Source organism: Argentina silus (assembly GCF_951799395.1).
Source record: "Argentina silus genome assembly, chromosome: 16".
Lineage (NCBI taxonomy): Eukaryota > Metazoa > Chordata > Actinopteri > Argentiniformes > Argentinidae > Argentina > Argentina silus.
In genome coordinates this window covers 15,204,328-15,224,353 of record NC_139670.1, presented here as the reverse complement: position 1 = coordinate 15,224,353, position 20,026 = coordinate 15,204,328, and the positions used below count along the sequence as shown (strand labels likewise).

The 20,026-nt window shown below is 43.9% G+C and overlaps 1 protein-coding gene across 1 annotated transcript; it reads left to right on the top strand.

Moving 5' to 3' along the window:
- The first annotated feature begins 235 nt into the window (after positions 1–235).
- Positions 236–19,604, top strand: nhlrc2 (NHL repeat containing 2). The gene is made up of 12 exons (XM_083687303.1): positions 236–404; positions 882–1,034; positions 5,147–5,196; positions 5,846–6,251; positions 7,151–7,272; positions 7,597–7,726; positions 10,517–10,610; positions 10,779–11,010; positions 13,051–13,173; positions 13,836–14,045; positions 14,377–14,596; positions 17,351–19,604. The coding sequence occupies exons 1-12, from the start codon at positions 242–244 to the stop codon at positions 17,611–17,613; spliced, it is 2,166 nt and encodes a 721-aa protein (XP_083543429.1). The 5' UTR covers positions 236–241; the 3' UTR covers positions 17,614–19,604.
- The last annotated feature ends 422 nt before the right edge of the window (positions 19,605–20,026 follow it).

Here is a 20,026-nt window from a genome sequence, read left to right as displayed (position 1 = left end):
TGTTCTGAAATAACATAAGCACTTTCTAAACCAATGTTAAATGAGATGTTTGCATTGTACAATCTCCCAAAAAAATGTATGTTTCATGAAAAGCATAGGGGACAATAATGTGACTGCAGATGCAAATTTCGGGAATGACATACCTTGCACACGATTTTACAGGTTCCGCTTTGTGTGGATGGTGAAAATACGGATGCAGAAAGTTCAATTGGCTTTACCCAGGCGGTTTGTTGTGGAAAAGATGGCGTCCCAGTGCAGCCTCCCTGACTTACTTCCCATTCAGAACCAACTGGACTGCGCCCTAGATGACGCTGCCAACCAGCAAGAGAAAGAAAACCTTGTGTACCAATACTTGAGAGACCTAGACGAAAGAGAGGATTTGAAGATTCCCGATTTTGAGCAAGGTTTGTACAGTTTACAGCAGTGGAGGTAGAAGGGGGGAGGCGGGGGGGCTCATTGTAATACATGGAGTGGAGTAGGAAATGTTCTACTCTGATGACTGCCTCCACCAGCCTCCCCTGGTTGACAGTGATTATTGGGCTACTGTGAGTGTCGATTCGGGCAGCACTTGCTCTGTCCAAAGTTGTGCATGAACCGGCTGTGGTTGAACACATGCCTTTAGTCTATCCGCATGTCCATCTATATGCACGGGCAGGACAGTTACTGCTCTTATTGTGGCATGCCCAGCATATTTGAACAGGAAGCAACTTGTTGAGCTTGTTACTGCAACATTGTATTTAACGCTAGTTCTTATCTCATAAGATCGCATGTTATAGAGAGGCATAGAACCTAGGCAGTGCAATAAATGGTACATCCAGGTGTTTAGGGTATCCACATTTAATTTAAATACATAATTGCGTTTATTATTTGTTTTGCTGCAGGTCTGGAATGGCTGAACACAGAGGGTCCTCTTTCTTTGGCGAAGGAGCTCTCTGGCAAGGTGGTGCTGTTGGACTTCTTCACCTACTGCTGCATCAACTGCATGCACATCCTGCCTGACCTGCATCGGCTGGAGGAGAAGCACTCTGTCAAAGGTACACAGACCCCATCGACACCTGCATTAAAATGCTTCCTGTGTCCAGATACTGTCCACATTGTGATTGTGTCCAGAAGGTGTGAATGGAAAACATAGGCATTGTCATGGCACTGTGTCAAAGAGGACTACATATGTTTTACCTAGCTAATTGTATACCTTTTATTAATTTTGTTTGAAATGTCTTTCTTGCTTTGGTTCAGATTTTTGTTTCTCTTGTGCCTTGTAAGCAGGGCTCTCCTGAAAAAGAGACCCTGGTCTCAGACACACTCCCCTGTGCATAGATAAAGGTTAAATAAAATAAAACAATTAAATGTGATTGGAACCACCTCTGGGGGTGTACAAGCTCGCATCGCGGATAAGTGTAATTGCAATGCGGACACAGAGAACGTTAATCCCATTCTGTTTAACTTTATTTCAATGGCACACATGACAGCGAGCTGAATAGACACTTAAAGAAATTCAATGACAATGCAGAAGACACAGATATTTCAATGATGGCATAAATACAAGTGGCCAGGTCCAAGAATAGGTTCATAGGCACCACGCTTTCTGACCCAACTCATACCGTGGTGGTGGCACCAGCTGCTGTAGCCTAGTATGGATGCTGGTTGACAAAAAGGTAACTATTAGTTAGTAACTATTATAGTATCAAAACTAAGTGTAAAATGCTGCAAACTTTCACCCCCTGAATTCGCCCTGTGTGAGAGTCACGTTGTACAGTTTCCATTCCTGCACAATAGAGACACGGAGAGCTCAGGGTAAGATTCTGTCTTAATTTATAGTTTAGGATTGCCAAAATTGTACACTGTCGATTGCACGTTATCCAGCCAGCTTTATGCTCAAATACACACACTCACACACACACACACACACACACAGTGATACATTTCCATACTGTATATACTTGAGGGGCAGCAAGGAATAGTGAAAATAGTGGAGTAGCTGTTTCAATTTGAAGTCAGATTTATTTTCATGCAAATAAAGGTTTGTTAGGTTAAAAAGAATAAAAAAACAAGGATAAATAAATTCTGCAGCTGTCCAGGAGGAGGGTAGGTGACAGTGGGCCTGTCGAGAAGGCTGAAGTCTGAGACAGGAGCAGTAAACGGAGAATGTGTCTGACAGCATCACAGGCACATGCGTAGAGTTCACTAGGGCAGAGAGTGCTGACCTATCTCTGAGCGTTCATTTGTTCCAAGAACGTGTAGTCCTTATCGCAACACTGAAGTGTGGGAGTAGCTAAGAATATACGCTCACACACTCTCTCAATGAGCAGACGGACGAGTACTGTACCTTGCTGCGTCCCATTCTCGGTCAGTGGCTTATTATAGCATGTCCGTGCGAAGCGCTATCATGTTCTTGCTGTCAGTTGCCTGTTGCTAGCCCCCTTGCTGGGATCATCTGAGGAAACCAAGTGTCCAGCCCTTCATAGCCTGGCAGGCAATGATCCACTCTCTTTCCCCCCCCCCCTCACCCCATGACACACACACACACACACACACACACCACACTATCTCCCTCTGTATCCCTGGGCCTATCTCTGGCATTGCCCTGGGTACATTCTGTATGCTGCTCTGGCCAGTGAAGTGTTGAAGCCCGCCAGAGCGGCCTCCCACACACCAACCCCCCGTCCTCACTGCAATCTGTGCTACTGGTGGGCTCTACCACAAGATAGAGGAATCTTTTGCTTGTACTAAAATGGCGTTGGTGTTCCTTCTCCAAAATCTGTGGTGTTGGGGGTGGAGTTAGGCTGTCTTGTGAGCTAAAGCATCCTGTATTTTGAGGCTAAACGAATGGAAAAACAAGTCAATTTACTGAGTCATGTGCTGAATTTGTTTTTGTTTGTTTTTTCCACGGGCGGTGAGGGGATGTTACTGTAGTCATATAATTAGAAATGTTATGGTTGTAGTCATGTGACTATGTCTGAACCAAATGTTGTTGAAAGTTGCCACAGTTTGTGGAGTAGGCCTCGTTGTTGAGGAGAACCCATTCAGACAGGCCGTATGAATTATAAATTGAACTGACAAAACGCAAAGCTTTCTTTTTGATACTGAAAAAAACATTTCCAATTTGATTTGCAAAAAAGTGTACATGTTGCAATATGCAATAAATTGGCTACCTTTCTCTGCAAATGTGGCTTTGCACTTTTTGCTGCTCAGGTTATGAATTTTAATGTTTGATGGACCGCAGCAAATATGTTTCCGTCTGTCCTCTACATCTATCAGCCGTCGTGCCCCAGGGATAAATAAGGGGGTGAATGACAAGGCGCGAAAGTGATTCTGACATTTCAGTTAATTTAGACAAAGCGTGGTGTAGGGAGCGGCGGCCATATTGGAATAGGTTGGAAACAAGCTAACTAACTCTGAGACGCAGCCCGTCCTGAGAACGGTCATGCCTCGAGGCATTCATTCCCCAGCCTTTAGTCACGAACCACAGACGTCTGGTACTCTATGTTTTTGCCAGAGACTTCAGTTGGTATTGCTCGTTTAAGATGGCGCTATCTTGATAGAATGGCAGTTGTTCAAACAGTCCATACTATCAGTGTTTCAACTAGCCTACAGTAGATGTTGCATCTTGGGCCTTTGCCCCCTTCCTGAACTAGAATTTGAAGGAAAAACTGACAACGCTGCATTTGTTTACACACCATGCTGAATTTCATACTGATAGGCCCAGGCCCTTTTTTTGCACCTGCTCCTGAAAAGTTTGCAAGGCCTCTCTACTACTAATTAACAAATCTGTTCTTGTAAAGTATTGCAAAGTATCCCCTAATGCCAGAATCGGCTATCAAAGAGAAGTTTAAAAAACTACTCACGATCAAAGCATAGTACCCTGAATGTAAGGGGTTAAATCTGGAGTCAGACACTCTCGTATTCTACCTTCGCTTTGCCAGCCTGTGAAATTAACTTGATCAAATGTTGACAGGCAGAGATGTTGACAGATGTTGTCATACTGAATTAGCCTGGATATTGTCATCTCTAACCATAGAGTTATATATAACTCTGTCCCTAACGTAAGAACAACAAGTAATTGGATGATTGAGATGACCTCAGCTTTTTGCTACTAGAATAGCTTAGCTTCTGGACTCTACTTGGGAAGTTTATTAGTATTGTCAGTTTTACACACTGCACTTGAATGGAGTCTCGGCTTTTTAATTTTGTGTCTAAACCTGTGTCTAAAATGCTTTTCCTTTTAAGTAACCTGTGACCTTGTCCTTGTTTGCTACAGACTATATCTTATTAAAACAATGAAAAGCCACATGAGCAGAAAGGAAGCTTCAAACAAGATGTTATCGTCAATATGTGTCCGATGCCAAAATTAGTTCTTCACCACAAAATAGCCCCCAGTAACTTATGGTTTCTACAAACAGCCTACCCTCCACACAACGTTTGTTGCGTAACATTTTAAGAATATGTAATGATAAATCATGCATTTAAAATGATTATGGCATCCCAACTAACAGAAAAGGTCTGTTGTTAAGCACTGGCTGCTGACTCACTTGGACAATACACTGAATCAGAAGGGGACCAAGGGAAATTCTATATTTATGGTTTCATCTTGAACACTTGAAACCACTTCCAGAATATCTTTCTTTTACATGGAGGGGCCCATATTCTCTTCCAGGTAGTGTGATAATGATGACTTTTGAGACCCTTCAGGCTTTGAGTGAAACGTCTCATTTTGATTTATCTGAAACCACAGTCGGTTGACTTCTCACAGAGCTGAATGCTATGAAATGAGTGCTGTTTTCAGATCATGAACCTTTAATGGAAAGTTGTTGTTTTTAATAACATGTTACTTACGGAACATACTGAGGCTTGGGAAACGGATGATTCTTACATCTCGAAATTTAAATTCGGACCAGAAAAAACCTGGGCACTAGTTGTACGCTATAACTAGGGCCCCAATGTCTTTCTTGGTTAAGTCACATGTTCAGGGACATCTCAGAGCCCCCGTGATAACTGTTAGTGCTGTGGTCCTGAAGAAGAACCTTAGTTGGTAGCAGAGCATAAATAAAATCATTGAAGAATTGGTTTTCAGTTCCTTTGGTCTCATGCTCTTTATTTCCCTCTTGTTTTCTCCCTTGTTCCCTCCCTCCTTTCATCTCTCTATCAGATGGGCTGGTTATCGTGGGCGTCCACTCGGCCAAGTTCCCCAATGAGAAGGTAAACTTCTGTTCTCTTTCAACTGCTACAGGGTGTGCAGCCCTTCAGTTCCAGCCCAGCTCTAAGCCCACCTGCCTCTACTAATCATCTGCTCATTAGAAAACGTTCCATGATTGCAAAGTGAATTCAAACTTTGTTGAAGAACATCAAAAACGTAACCACATGTGAACCATTTGTTCGTGTTTCTTTGATTTTAGTTTTGAGTAGTTTGTATTCTTGTCTTTGCCACTTATTTTAAAGCCGATCTAGGGACTGATGTAAAAAATGTGTGCAAGCTAATGCATGATGGTGCAATCCATCGGACTCTTGATGAGTCATTGTTTTAATTGTAATTGTCCCTTACAATTAAATACATTATTTATTATTATCAAGGCATTGATTAGCTGAATCAGGTGTGATTGTGCTGAGAAAACCCCACACTTTAAACCTGATCTGGGGAACACACTGGATGTTAAGGTGCAAATCACTCCTTTTGAAGGTAGACGCACCCAAGCAAGACGTTTCGCTAGCTCTAGCCATTCTGTCACGGCAGTGCTGCGTGATTTAAAAAAAGGTGGATTATCTTGATTTCCACAAACTATCTCTACCGGTAGTCGCCTGCTATTTTGTGGCCACGTCATTTTGAGGAGTCTATTCTCTTCCATCCCAGGTCCTGCAGAATGTGCGCAGTGCCGTGCTCCGCTACGACATCCGCCACCCGGTGGTGAATGACGGCGATGCGCGGCTGTGGCAGGAGCTGGAGGTGGCCTGCTGGCCCACGCTGGTGCTCCTGGGGCCCCGTGGCAACCTGCTCTTCTCCGTGGTAGGTGAGGAGAACCGCGACCGGCTGGAGCTCTTCACCGCCGCTGCCCTGCGGCACTACGGGGACCAGGGCCAGCTGAGGGACCACCTTGTGGGGACCAAGCTCTACAAAGACTCCCTGCCACCAACCATCCTGTCGTTCCCTGGAAAGGTGGCTGTGGATGCCAGCAGGAAAAGGATGGTTATAGCGGACACAGGGCACCATAGGGTGCTGGTGGTGTCCATTACTGGGCAGGTGCTATACGCTATCGGAGGTAAGGGCAGACCGGGGGTCACATCGGCATTTGTTTACTAGGGGTACGCTTCCATCGGCATGCTTTGCATGCTGTGTGGGCAGGGTTTGCATTATGGGGACTATTCCATTTGATTACACTGGGCAAGCTAAATCCAATCCAATAACCGCATCTAAACTAATTAAAAGAAAATCATTACATAATATATTTAATTTTGACCCAGGTGCGTACGGGCTTGATAATAGTATGACCGAGCTGGTGGAGATGATAAGTCTTTGGGGAATATAACCTGCTGTATATGTGATATGCTGACCCAGTTGAAGCCAGGTCTGAATATGACTTTACCTATTTGTCCACACGGAGCATGCATTTATTTATTTTTTGCCCAAAAGAAATAAATATAATCAGAAAATGTTTAAATACATGTTGAATATATTTGCCTTAGCTTCAAGTCTTATGGTGTCTTGGCATTCATGGTGTGTAAGGTAGTCTACAATTACTTTCTTCCTTTTTCATTTATCTGAAAGCAACATTGCTGCGACCTACACAGAATGTTCTTGGTATAAATAATTTATAGTAGCTCAAATGAAGGATGGGCAAGACCAGAGGAGGTCACTTTAGATTATTCTGGCACCATTTTGTAACAGACCCAAGAAGTGAGCAAAAATGGCTATAATAACTCGTATTTCTAATAGACCTAAAGGGACATAAGACAATGGGTGTTTCGAATACTGCAATTATAGCAATTGTACAGTGTGGTGTGCACTGCATGTTCAAGTCATGATCAAGCATCACACATCATTCTGTAGTAAAAGTCAGAGTTGCCAGGTATTTTCTGCACAGTTCAGCACTGTTGAAGCACAATGGGGCCCTTGGGGTGCGTGCCTAATGACAAACCTGTCCCACCTGCCCCCTCACAGGGCCAGAGAGCGGGAGGCAAGATGGCGACCTCTCTGAAGCAACCTTCTTCGCCCCTCAAGGAGTAGTCATCAAAGGAGACTCAGTGTTCGTGGCTGACACGGAGAACCACCTGATCAGGAAGGTAACATGCACCCGATTAGACCCTGAATCTGCATCACCACTTCAGAGTTAAGCTCAACTGAAGGTAGTGGAAAGAGATGGACAACTGAGACTGTTCTATTGAGTTGTCATTACTGGCTGAATGAATAAGGTGTGGATTTTCTTAGCACAATAAGCACATCAGTTAAAATTAGGGCTGTCAGTAAATAAAATAAAAAATATTCACAGTATGATATCTTGGCATTTTACACATACTCAATTTTGTAAAATGTCATACACTGAAAACTCCTACTAAATAGGCGCCCCCCCCCCTCTTTCTCTCTCTTTCTCTCTCTCTCTCTCTCAGATTGACCTGTTGGAGGGGCGGGTCAGCACTCTGGCTGGAGTAGGAGTTCAGGGCACAGACAAGGAGGGCGGAGCCATGGGACCCCAACAACCAATCAGCTCCCCCTGGGACTTGGCTCTTGGCACAGCTGGTGAGTGACAGTCTTATCCAATTACCCAAGACACGTGTCCATGTCGATCTGAAAAGATTGGATCAATATGAAGAATACTAAAATAGCCGTCTGTTTTCATATTACTTCACCTATCCAATTCTTTCAGGTCGGATGAATTCTTGTCCCTCATCCACATCTTTTCGTATAAAACTTTTCAGTGGGGGCTGAATCTTTACTCTACTAAAGCATGCACAAGTAATTGACTTTCAATGCTACACAGCCATTTTTTATTTTTTTTGCTTAAACCTACTTCTAAATCGGTTACCCCCTCCCTCTTTGATCTACTTCATGAAATGTGTTACCTTTCTCATAAAGCTTCACTTTCATTATTCTGCCCGGGGCAATTTAAGTTCCTCTCTCATAATGTTTCTTTTGAGCAGTTCGCCACAAGTCATCCCGATCTAGCTTATCAATCTGACGGTTCTTTTTCTGTGTCTATTTTTGCACTCCCTTTGAAGCTCTTAGATCCTTCATCGTTGAACGTGTGAATTATTTTGATTTACATTTGTTGTCAATGTCAACAAAGGGGATTTTGTTTAGTTCATAATAAGCCATTGTTTTTGTCAGTGTCCCCAGTGAAAATGGTGACGTTGGGCAGTTGCCAGCCTGAGGCAGTCTGTGTGAAGATGAATGTCTGTGCGTCTGTGTGTGTTGTGTGTGTCTGTGTTTGTTGTGTGTGTCTGTGTTTGTTGCCTTAGCTGAACTTACCAGGTGATAAGATGACTGCCCTGCCAAATCTTGATGGCTTCTTGGGGAGAACCATTTGTGCAACCTCCCCCCCCCCTGCTCCCCCCGCACATTGATTGGCTCGTTCGGCCCTGGTGCTTATCCTGTGAGACATTCCTAGTGACTGACCTCATTCGACTTAAACAGCATTCTGTCTAAATGTTTATAGCCAGGCTCTAATGGAAAGCCAAAATGCACATAATGCATTTGAAGTAGAGGAGTGCGTGCTTGAATGCGCGCATGCATTCCGTGTCTATACTGTTCAGTTGCAGCTTCAGGGAGGGGATGGTCTTCTCGATTCGTCAAATAATTTCTCTGCTGAGTTTCTTGCTATTTTGCCTGAATAGAATAAAACATAATGATACTAATCTTAGATACATGAAACTCATAGATTATTCACCAGTTTGGGAAAGGAACCTAACAGACCTGTTCATATGTCTTCTTGTATAGTGTCATATAACTACTTACGAGTGTATCACGTTCTCCTTCAGTATGTCTCAAATCTGTTAGTTTGTAAGGCTGCTTGCTTGCGGCTCCTTGCTGCCTCTCTCTCTGTTCCTTATCCTTCTCTATTAAATACACACAGGCTCAAGACAACTGATCCCTGATAAGGAGAGTAACCATTAGAGCGCCATTGTTAGCTGGCTGCAACACCAACTGACCCCCCCCCCCCCACACACACACACACACACACACCATACTGGGTAGGGCCTCCCTTTGCTCTCAAAACAGCCTCAATTCTTCGTGGCATTGATTCCACAAGGTGTTGGAAACATTCCTTTGAGATTCTGGTCCATGATGACATGATTGCATCACGCAATTCCTGCAGATTTTTCAGGTGCACTGTCAAGCTGTCAATCTCCCGTTTTACCACATCCCAAAGGTGTTCTATTGGATTCAGATTCAGTGACTGGGAAAGCCACTGAAGAACACTGAACTCATTGTCGTGTTCATGAAACCAGTTTGAGACGGCTTTTGCTTTGTGACACGGTGCATTATCATGCTGGAAGTAGCCATTAGAAGATGGGTAAATTGTGGCCATGAAGGGATGCACATGGTCAGCAACAATACTCAAATAGGCTGTGGCATTCAAGCGATGATTGATTGGTATTAAGGGGCCCAAAGTGTGCCAAGAAAACATTCCCCACACCATTACACCGCCTCCACCATGAGAAGGTGTACAGGTGTTCCTAATAAAGTGTTCATCTTGGGAGTCTACAGTGCGTTCTGCTCCATTAATTTAAGCATGCATATGAAAACACCTCTATATCTTAGGGCTTACAACCTTTCTTGGGCAGTTAGCGTACTGGGGGGCGAAATTAATTTGGCTCACTGGTACAAAGTGCTTTAAGGCTGTGTTCGGATTGTACAGAAAAGGCAAACTTTTTCCTTTCCTTGTAACTTTTCCTTACAAGGAAAGGCCAGGATTCTCGACCATCGGAACACAGCCGTGTATTTTGGTGCCAGAGTTTGTTCCTCCATGTGTAATGCTGCAGATGTTGGCTATTTGAGGTCCATTCAAAAGGCTGAGATGGTTGTGGTCATGTTAAGTGCATCGTCAAACGTGCGCTTTGATGGATGTAAGGAGTCGAGGCTAGCGCTGTGTCAAGGGAGTTGTTATAACCTGACACAAGCTGTATAGACTGCTTATGACGTTGGTTACGTCACGCTTATGAAAGCTTTATAGCAGAAGGCTCAGGTACTGAGGTCTCTAATCAGGAAATATTTGAAATTCCTGTAATGTAACTTTTTGAAATGGACCAGAAAGATTCTTTATTGGAATTTACAAGATTGACCAATTATATGTCCATTTAGTGTCTTGCATTGGCTTGTTTTGCACTATTGTGCACAAGTCTTCACTGAGCATTTGGATGAAGAGCAAATATTGTAATGCATGACTTGTGGTCAAGAATGAAGATTTGTGTTTCTGCGAGCAAGAGATACAGTATGTTTGCCAGAGACTAAAGGTGTGTGTGTGTGTGTGTGTGTGTGTGTGTGTGTGTGTGTGTGTGTGTGTGTGTGTGCTCGTTCGTTCGTTCCCAGCCGGTGAGGAAGACAACGTGCTGTGGATCGCCATGGCAGGGACCCACCAGATCTGGGCTCTGTTCCTGGCTGACGGGAGGCTGCCCAAAGGAAGGTGAGAGACTGTGTCCTCCAGGTCCAGTCAGTATAGTTTTCTCCTAATAGTTGAATGAAGTAATGGGATCAATGGGTTATCAAAGGCAGCATGATGTCAGGCTCATGGTGGGGTTGCAGTCAGTTAAATCAGTTAAACTAAGGACATACCCCCCCCCCCCCCCCCCAGTGAGTCCAAGGCGGGCACGTGCGTGCGTTTCGCAGGCAGCGGCAATGAGGAGAACCGGAACAATTCCTACGCCCACAAGGCGGGCTTCGCCCAGCCCTCGGGCCTGGCGCCCGCCCCAGAAGAGCCCTGGGGTTGCCTGTATGTGGCAGACAGTGAAGGCAGCACCATCCGGACCCTCGCACTGAAGGATGGAGCTGTGAAACTGTTGGTAGGGGGCGAGAGGGACCCTCTGGTGAGTACCCTAAGGGGGGGGGGGGGGGGTTGGGGTTTCACTCAAGGGCAATGAGTAACATTTATCAGGCTATACCCTCTAGTTTCTAATTGAAGGTTGTTGACTACTAGGCAACCATATCAAGATACTCAAAGTGGAAACCAGATTAGCGTTCTGATTTGTTGTAGTCTGTACAGAGGGACACTAAGCCACTAAAACTGATACATTTACACCGGTGTCAACTGGCAAATTATTCTCATAGGCTCAGGTGATGCAGTAACAGAAAGCTAGGATGAAGTTGCCCCTAGAGACTAATCCCAGTTTGCAATTAGAGCTGTGTCTGAGGCCAGCTTCTTGAAAGCACTCTGTCTTCCTCTCCACAGACATATCAGGTTCTATAGAACTGAAGGAGAAACCACACCATTGTGCTGAACAAGCAAACTACGGAAGTTTTGAGTGATTTTATTGGAGCAGTAACATAATTATTACAGTGATTGGCGTGACAAGATTAGAAAGCCATTGCTGAGCTCTGCGTGAAACTGTTACAAATTGAGTTGGCAGTCGTGGAAGTCTCCAAGCCTATTAGAATTACGAGATGTTCTCTAACAAGATTGTTCTCCCATTGGTATGATTTATTGAGCTGGGTGAGATGGATATTTATTTTAATTCCCCAAATTCCACTATGCAATTTAGAACTTTTGTTATACATATGAATTGAGTTGTTGCTTGTTTTCCGAAGCGAACAATGAAATTGAATTGGGGTCTCATTATTGCTTGAAATTATAATTTGTGTTCTTCCGTGTTTATTACTTTACGTAATTAGTAATTCTACCACTCCTGTTATGACTCACCATAGTAGATGAGGGAAGCGAGACCCATTTTTTCTTCCCATGAACTCTTATTACTTCCTGACTTGTCAGCAGTGCAGCCACTTGAAATAAAATGCCAGTCATAGAAATACATTGAATAGTGGTTCTTGCCTTCACATGATGATTATTATTATTGTTAGTTGGCCCACCCAATTTGCCTGCGCAAGTGAATGCTTCATTAGTACATCATTGAATACAATTGATTGGCTTTTTTTTTTCTTTCTTTTTGTTTTGCTCCTGATAAGTACACAACGGATAACTGCAAACTCACTAACTTTTTTTTATCCTAGTTTTTTTGAATCCCAATTACAAATACTTACTTTTTATTTGTGTTTTATGCACAACCCAGTGAAGCACACCAATTCATGACAGGTCAAATGCATATATTATGAGGAATCACCAAAATATAATTTGATACTACAGTATGAAATATCAGCTCAACAAAGTGTTAATATAAGGAGGACTGTTCTATTCTTACTCCTCCAATTCCATGTTGGCAGCTACCAACTACACCACAACTCAAACATATCAGAAACATACTGTGAATTTCTGCATGAATCACTCAGCCATACAATTTAGCTGTTTTCTGATGAAACAGCTGTGTTGCAAGTTCATGTGAAGTTCAGTCACACAATTCATTTATGTATCCACCGTCACAGGATTCAACATTCCACTTCCATCCGGTTCTAATTTGATACTAAACACAACATGGTCATGCGTTCAACCCTGTCTCAGTGACCTACTGTGCCCCAACCTCCCTACAACAACGTTGACAGAATGTTCGTTCAATGTTTGGGGAGTGTTTTTTTATTACACAAGTAATCTGCCTCTGGAAACTGTAGATGATTTGTGTGGGAAAGGCTCAATGTAAGATCACTTGGAATAACAGCTAATCTTAATAGCAGCTTCGTTGTCAGGTCAAAATATGTGACTTGATACACTGAGTCAATTGTAGGGCAATATTGTTTTATATCAGATCAGAACCTAATACTCCAACCATACTTTCAACCATGTTTTGATGCAATACAGTGTTGGAGGTAAGACTAAAATCTCATGAGGCATTTATACGTTATATTCTTCAAGAATCAATGGCTACTGTATATATCATATTGCCCCTAAGGGGACTAATAAAGTAGTATTGAGTGTGAAGGCTGGTTTCATTCACAAATGCACATGTGTGTTTTGGGGACAGAACCTGTTTGCCTTTGGGGACGTGGACGGCAAGGGGGTGGAGGCCAAGCTGCAGCACCCTCTAGGTGTGGCCTGGGCTGCTGGTCAAGGCCTGCTCTACGTGGCAGACTCCTACAACCACAAGGTCTGTTGTTACTCTGGGCTCAACTGTTAAAGTGATGATGATGATGATACTTAATACATCTCAGTAGGATATGTGATAATGGCCACAATAGGAAGTATAACTGTGGTCTGAAAACCCATGGACGGTTGTTCTAATGCATCCATTATGTTAATTTATTCATGTTCTTCACCTTTAATGGTCCAGTATGTAACTTTGATAAGCTTTCTAAAAGCTTCCTAATGGTTGTGATGTTTAATCTGTAGTGCAGAAACACAAAACAGCTAATGTCCGACACTGCAAGTCCATTTCGGGGGGTTTATATTAATAGGGAGGATGTTGTTTGGAACTTCGAACTGAATCTTGCCGCGGTGGTCAGAGGTGGCAGATTTCTAACGATCTTACACCCTGCTCCTTTAATTTATCCAGGAAATCAGGTTGAGGTTTTCCATATCCAGCTGACCTTGAGAGCAGAATAGATTGTGTTCGATTGATGCATTGTTTGTTGTCTGTCATCTTATCTCGAACCTAGATAATAGACAATTGTCACAATTGATTTACACAGCAGACAACTCGTAGATGGGAAAGGCTTCAAGGCGTGTGTGTGTGTGTGTGTGTGTGTGTGTGTGTGTGTGTGTGTGTGTGTGTGTGTGTGTGTGTGTGTGTGTGTGTGTGTGTGTTTTCAGATCAAAGTAGTGGACCCCAAGACCAAACAATGCAGGATGTTGGCTGGGACAGGGGAGGCAGATGACACGCTGGGCCCAGGGTTTTTAGAGACCAGCTTCAATGAGCCAGGGGGGCTGTGTGTAGCCGAGGGGGGCAAGATGCTGTACGTAGCTGACACCAACAACCACCAAGTCAAAGTCCTGGACCTGGACACACAGACTGTTTCTCTGGTGAGGAGTGGGAGTGTGTGTGGGGGAGTTTCTTTATTATGTGTGTCCTGCCCTGTCCTTTGACCACTTGGTAAAGTGCCACATGCAATATTGGATTGTATTTATGTGGTGATATGTAATCTATTCCACAAGTCTTCGTGTTAAAAACTTGTTTTTCATTTTTTTCCATAACATTTTGTTTTGAAAGGATCCAGCATCTGTTCACTGATATTTTCTAATGAGAGAAAAACAAGAAAGCCCATAGCTGTTGCTTTTCCTTGGGCTAAGAGTGTGCTTTGCACACAGTTTCTTTTTCAGCCAAACAAACTAAAATAGTTTCCCTCTCTCCAAGTTCCCCATCGTAATAGGGGAGACTGTGGTTGACTCTGCAACAGCCATGTCCTCCATTCCTTGTAAGGCCCCCAAGCTCCCCAAATCAGCTACCAGGGTGGAGATGCCACCACTTGCCGTGTCCCCTGGGCAGACTGTCTCCATGGAGGTGACCCTAGTGCTACCAGAGGGGACCAAGCTCACAGAGGAGGCACCCAGCTTTTGGACCCTGTCAGGGGAAGGTAAGATCAACCGTACTTGCACCAAGTGTTCAGTAGCAGACAGTGTTGGAATGTGAACAAGGAAGCTGTCGCATTTTGTTTTCCGAAGCCTCCAACCTGTTGACTAATGTTAAGAGTTTGTCGCCAATCGCTTTGAGATAAAAAAAGGAACAGTTTTGACCTCAAATGTTTTGACTGGCAGAGGTTAATGGGTACAGTAGGCCCAGTTCCAAACCAAACCTTCCCTCCCTGTTTGTATGCCCTGGCTGACTTGCCCTCTTAATAGCCCAGCCCACCCCAGTACAGTAGGCAGAGTGGGGTTCCCATCATATCATGTCCAGTCAGATTCCTTTCGTATTGGTGAACCAGGGCGTGTGGGGTGATGGATTAGTTTGGAACCGGGCCATGATCTCAGTGAGAATGTTCGAACGGAATGCAGCAAAAAGAAGGCATTTTTTTCTTTTCTCACTCCCTCCCTCTCTTTCTCTCTCTCTGTTCTCATACTCACTCGCTCACTGTAGACAGGCTTTGTTTAGCCTGCGTTCAGCGGCCCGGGGCCTCATAATGAATGATGCCTGAACACCCGTCTTGGCTGCAAGACTGGGTAGAATAGCCTAACATGGAGCTAAGCAACACAGTACTTACAGCATCACTGTCGAGCACCATGCACTCCACTGGCCCAACCCTTAATTAACCAAAATGTTGTGAGAGTGTTGGAGGGACGTCGGGGGAGGGGTGTTCAGAGCTATTTGTCTATGACGCAAACGTGAAGTTGTTAAAAGTTGCGGCATTCCTGTTACACCTTTCTGCTCGCCTTTCTCAATCAATCATTTAGTTAATTAGAATGAATACTCATGCGTGGCTTCCATCATACATGCTTACACAAGTAATAAAGTAATTGTTGTATGTGTATGGCCCCCCCAAGTGATTAGAAAATGTCAAATGTTGAAAATGACAAACCCAGATTGTGTTGATGGGATCAATGCAGGTGCAGGAATGTCATTAAGTCAAGTTAGCCGTGCGCGCTAATTCGAAACTAGCATTTAATGGATTTGGATCCAATTTAAAGTTAAAGTAAGCCTCTGCTGTAGAGCCCTGTGGGCAGACTGCTGTCTCCACAGATCCCCCCCCCCCTCTCAACTAGACCGAGAGGGTACACAAGGTAACAGAAGAAAGAATGAATGTGTTCTCGGTGACTCAGCACTAGATTATCAGCACATCACGTTTTCCCTGCATAATACCCCTCAGCACAGTCAGCTAGGCATCTCTGCATCTCCATCTCAATCAGTGGGTGGAGGGACTTTAATGCCATCGTTAAATTTGATTGACAGGGCTGTCCCAAACATTGAGTCACAACACTTACGCACGTTTTGTGGGTGGATTTGTTTAAATACGCAACGTGATTCTTTTTAGCGTCCACCTTTTTACCTCATGCCTATGTTATGTGAAAATTCGACGAAAATAAATGGTTTGTATGAGAACATAATGAATTAATTCATATAGCGCACTATATGAACATATATGAACATATATGCATTTAGCGCTTTGTACAATAAGTTTCAATGCTGGCAGCTTTGTACAACAAGCGAAAAGGAGACACCTGAATGTGGAGTAAACAGCGGTTACATGTGTGCACTTTGCTACGGAAGTGGGGAATATTGATTTTAATTCAATATGCTCTGAACCGCATATGAAATGCTTGCTCTCTCCATCTGTCTCTCATCACATATCAGTGGGTGGAGGGACATTTGAAAGTTGAATGCCATCATTACATTTGATCGACAGGCTGTCCCAAACAAGCGAGTCAACGTCTTAACTCGTATGCAGGTTCGTGGGTGGATTTGTTCACATTTGTTAGCGCAATGTAGACAAGGTCACTGGAGATTTTTTTTTTTTTTAAATGTTGTTCACCGGAGATGTGGGTTTTCTTGCATGAGCTGTCTTTTTTGTTTTCTCGCTGGAATTGGAAACAATAACCTGTTTTTGTCTATAGGTGTGAGTGTATTCTGCATGCGTGTTTGGACAGCCCTAAGCCTGTCCAGATGTAGATTTGTTTGTAAGAATGCACTCCCTTCGGATTACACAATATATCCAACAAATTCCTTGTTCCCCCCATTGATCAGTATCAGATCCAAGTGTGATATTTGATTGTGCTAAATGCACATTCCACTGTTGTCTAATGTTCTAGGGTCAGCTCTAAATGTGAGAGGTTATCTGACTGTAGTGTGTTGGCAGGACAAAACAAGCCAGTTACCCTCGACCTGACCTCACCTGTCTCAATGGGGGTTGTTAGGTTAACCTAACTCTTCTGACCAGTCTAGGCACATGTTCTATGGGCTTGCCAGGGCCTGCCAGAGCTGTGTCCGCTCTGGTCAAGCCACATGGTCCCCAGCACAGCCGGAGCAGTGCCCCTCTGCCCACTCACAATCACTATTAGATACCATCTGTAGCTCTGCTGTAGCGATGTGCATCATGCATACTGAGAGAGGCCACACACACACACACACACACACACACACACGTGTACTTTGTACTATGACAATTAACTGCCATCACAAAGGGGTTATGGTTTTTGACGTCAACGTTTTCCCTTGATCTGGTAATACAATACAATAATCAATATTACCTCAGGATTTGCCATCCTCTTGGATTGAAAAGTTTCATGCTAATTATAATGAATCTTGGTCTGTTTGTTGAACATTATAAAGGGACTCCTGTAATAAAGCTGTGTGTGTGTGTGTGTGTGTAAAGTTGTCTATTTCCTGTCCTTGATAGGTAACGAGTGGTTGCTAGAGAGCAAGACGATTACCGGGGACATCCTGGACCTTTCCAAGCCCCTCCACGTCTCAACCACACTCCCAACGGTTACCAAGGCGATGGAGTCCACTCCCTCCCTCACACTGGCCGTCTGGGTGTACTGCTGCCTGACAGCGGGCGGAGCCTGTATGATGAAAGCCGCCTCCTTCACTCAGCCTCTCCAGATTGGCCCTGCCCCTGGTAACGGAGTGGTTACCGTGACGCTGACTCACACCTTCTGAAACCGCACCCCTTTAGCTCCCTCCACCCCTCTCCGGGGCAGTGGAGGATCAGCACCTTGCTTCATCATTTTAACGGCCTAGTTCCAGTTTGGCCTCTAATCTCTTCCCCTAGCCCGCTCCCCTTTCGAGAAGGACTACATGGTAGACTGCATGTAGAACATGAAGGTTCAAATGGAGGGTCTGAAAAATGACAATTGCCATGTTAATATATGCCATTTAGCTGACGCTTTTATCCAAAGCGACTTACATTGCAGTGAGTGCATACATTTCAGTGTATATGGTCCCAGCGGGAATCAAACCTAAGCGTTGTTAGCGCCATGCTCTACCCACTGAGCCACAGAGGACCACCATGTTCAACTCTTCAATGAAACATGGCATGCAACTGGGTGAATCCAACTGAATAGGATAAATGTGGGGGTGTAATACTCATTAGGGGAAGGCGCTTAGGGGCCAAGATGGAACACAGTCCACTTTCACACTCTCAAGCAGGAGGGAGTACTGTGTCTGCTATGCACAAGTAGTATTATAGCACTCCTTTGTTTTGGAATATGTCAGCACAAAAGTGTCCAATCTTGTCTTCTTCATTGTGTATTTATGAATGGGGGGGGGGGGGGGGGGGGTTACTGAGTAATGTTTACATTCATGATGTTTATATTACTCCAAAATGCCTTCATATATTCAGCATAAATATCTGTAAATGCTTATGGCTCTCTGGAAAACCCGGCCATACAGCTGTGAGAGGGTAACAATTGTAAAATTGATGTTTAATGTGTGACGGAAATGTAATTTGTTAAACAAAGCACTTTGCTGTTAGGTCTACATACAAGTGCCATAGGTCTAAACCATGGTTTAGGGCTTGACTTATTTGCTTGGCTTAGCTTGTGTACCTACTGAACATTTATTTTTGTCATGACTTATGTAAAGTCATTTGTAATGATCTAACATTGTCTGTCATGACGTATGACCTTTGATATTTCATCCTTCTGGTAAAGTGTTTTACAATAACGTTTTAAGCTAAATGATGAACAAAGTGCCTTACATGAGCAGCTGCTTATGACTTAACTCACTTGTTAAAGTCTGGCTCATTGCTGTGTTGTAGGTCGAAGGAACATTGTATGACAAAAATAAGCATTATAATGCTTTTATTAAGCATGTCGTCACCCGAATCAAGAGTTCACTTGTTTTTGTCACCGTCCCCTCTCAGCTCAAAAAGGGAACAGATTAAAATGAGGACAAATATGCTCTGTAACATAATATTAATATTGAGTTACTGTAATGTCTACTACTACGGATAATAATGTTATGAAGTGCTTGGCAAATTGGCAACTGTTTTACCTTGTGGTTTGAGTGTGGCAAAGGTATGAGGTGTTCTCAGAAATATTGTTATGATTATGGTTGCTGTCATTTGACTACATGGCCCAAGTGCCTTTGGATAGGGATGAATGGGAATGGTGTGAAGTATTTGCATAATGGTGTCAAACGCAATAATAATTTAATATATTCACATTAATACGGGAGAGGATTCTCTCACTCTTCTGTCTCTCTCGGTTCGCACTCTTTGCTCAGACTTGGGTAATCAATATCTCTTGGATGAGCAGCAAAAGGAGTTCCTTCTGAGCAACACATTGGCTAGCACCCAAATATAGCAGCTAGCGAGTGGGTCCTTCTCAATAGATAGTTGAATAGATAGTTTATATTCTTGTCGTACTACATCTCGTCACTCAACCGAAGCGTCTCTTGGTGCCTCCTCATGTCCCTTACTTCCGTTGGGACATGAGGATGACTACATTTGCAGCCGCTTCGTTCCTCATCGCCGAAACAATGTCACCCCAGCGTGAACGGGGAAGTAACACAGATTCACCTCCCAGTTTTAATTGCCAAGTGTGATTTTATACTCTCCAAGGGCAGCGCTTTTAGAAACCGGCCTCGAAATGCTGCACTTTGAGAAACAATAGAACAAGGAAAATGAAATAAAGCGCATTTTAACCAGCTTTTTGTGTGCTTGTCCTTCTCTCCTTAGCTGAAATCCATGTTAACTAAGGCCATTGAGTTTGCAGTCTTTCTTTCTTTCACTGTATGAGTGTGGATAAACCAGAGAGACTGCAAGTCTACATAGACACACAAAGACACTGTTGAAGGTGAAGTTGACTTGACACTGCAGGGCTCCAGAGTGTGTGGCTCATGTACACATCGCTGATCACAAACTGCAGCCATACTGGTCAGAACCACGGAGTGACTCAGGACACTGAGGCCAGACATCATCCACCTGCCGTCTGGAAGACGGATCTCCTTGGCATGCAAACAGTCTGGCACAGGGTCATGGCTCCAATGAACCCTACCTGGCTGGTTGCTCCTGCTAGACTGCTCTCTCTCTTGGTAGCCTAGGCTGGAAGACCGTGAGGGGGTAGAACCC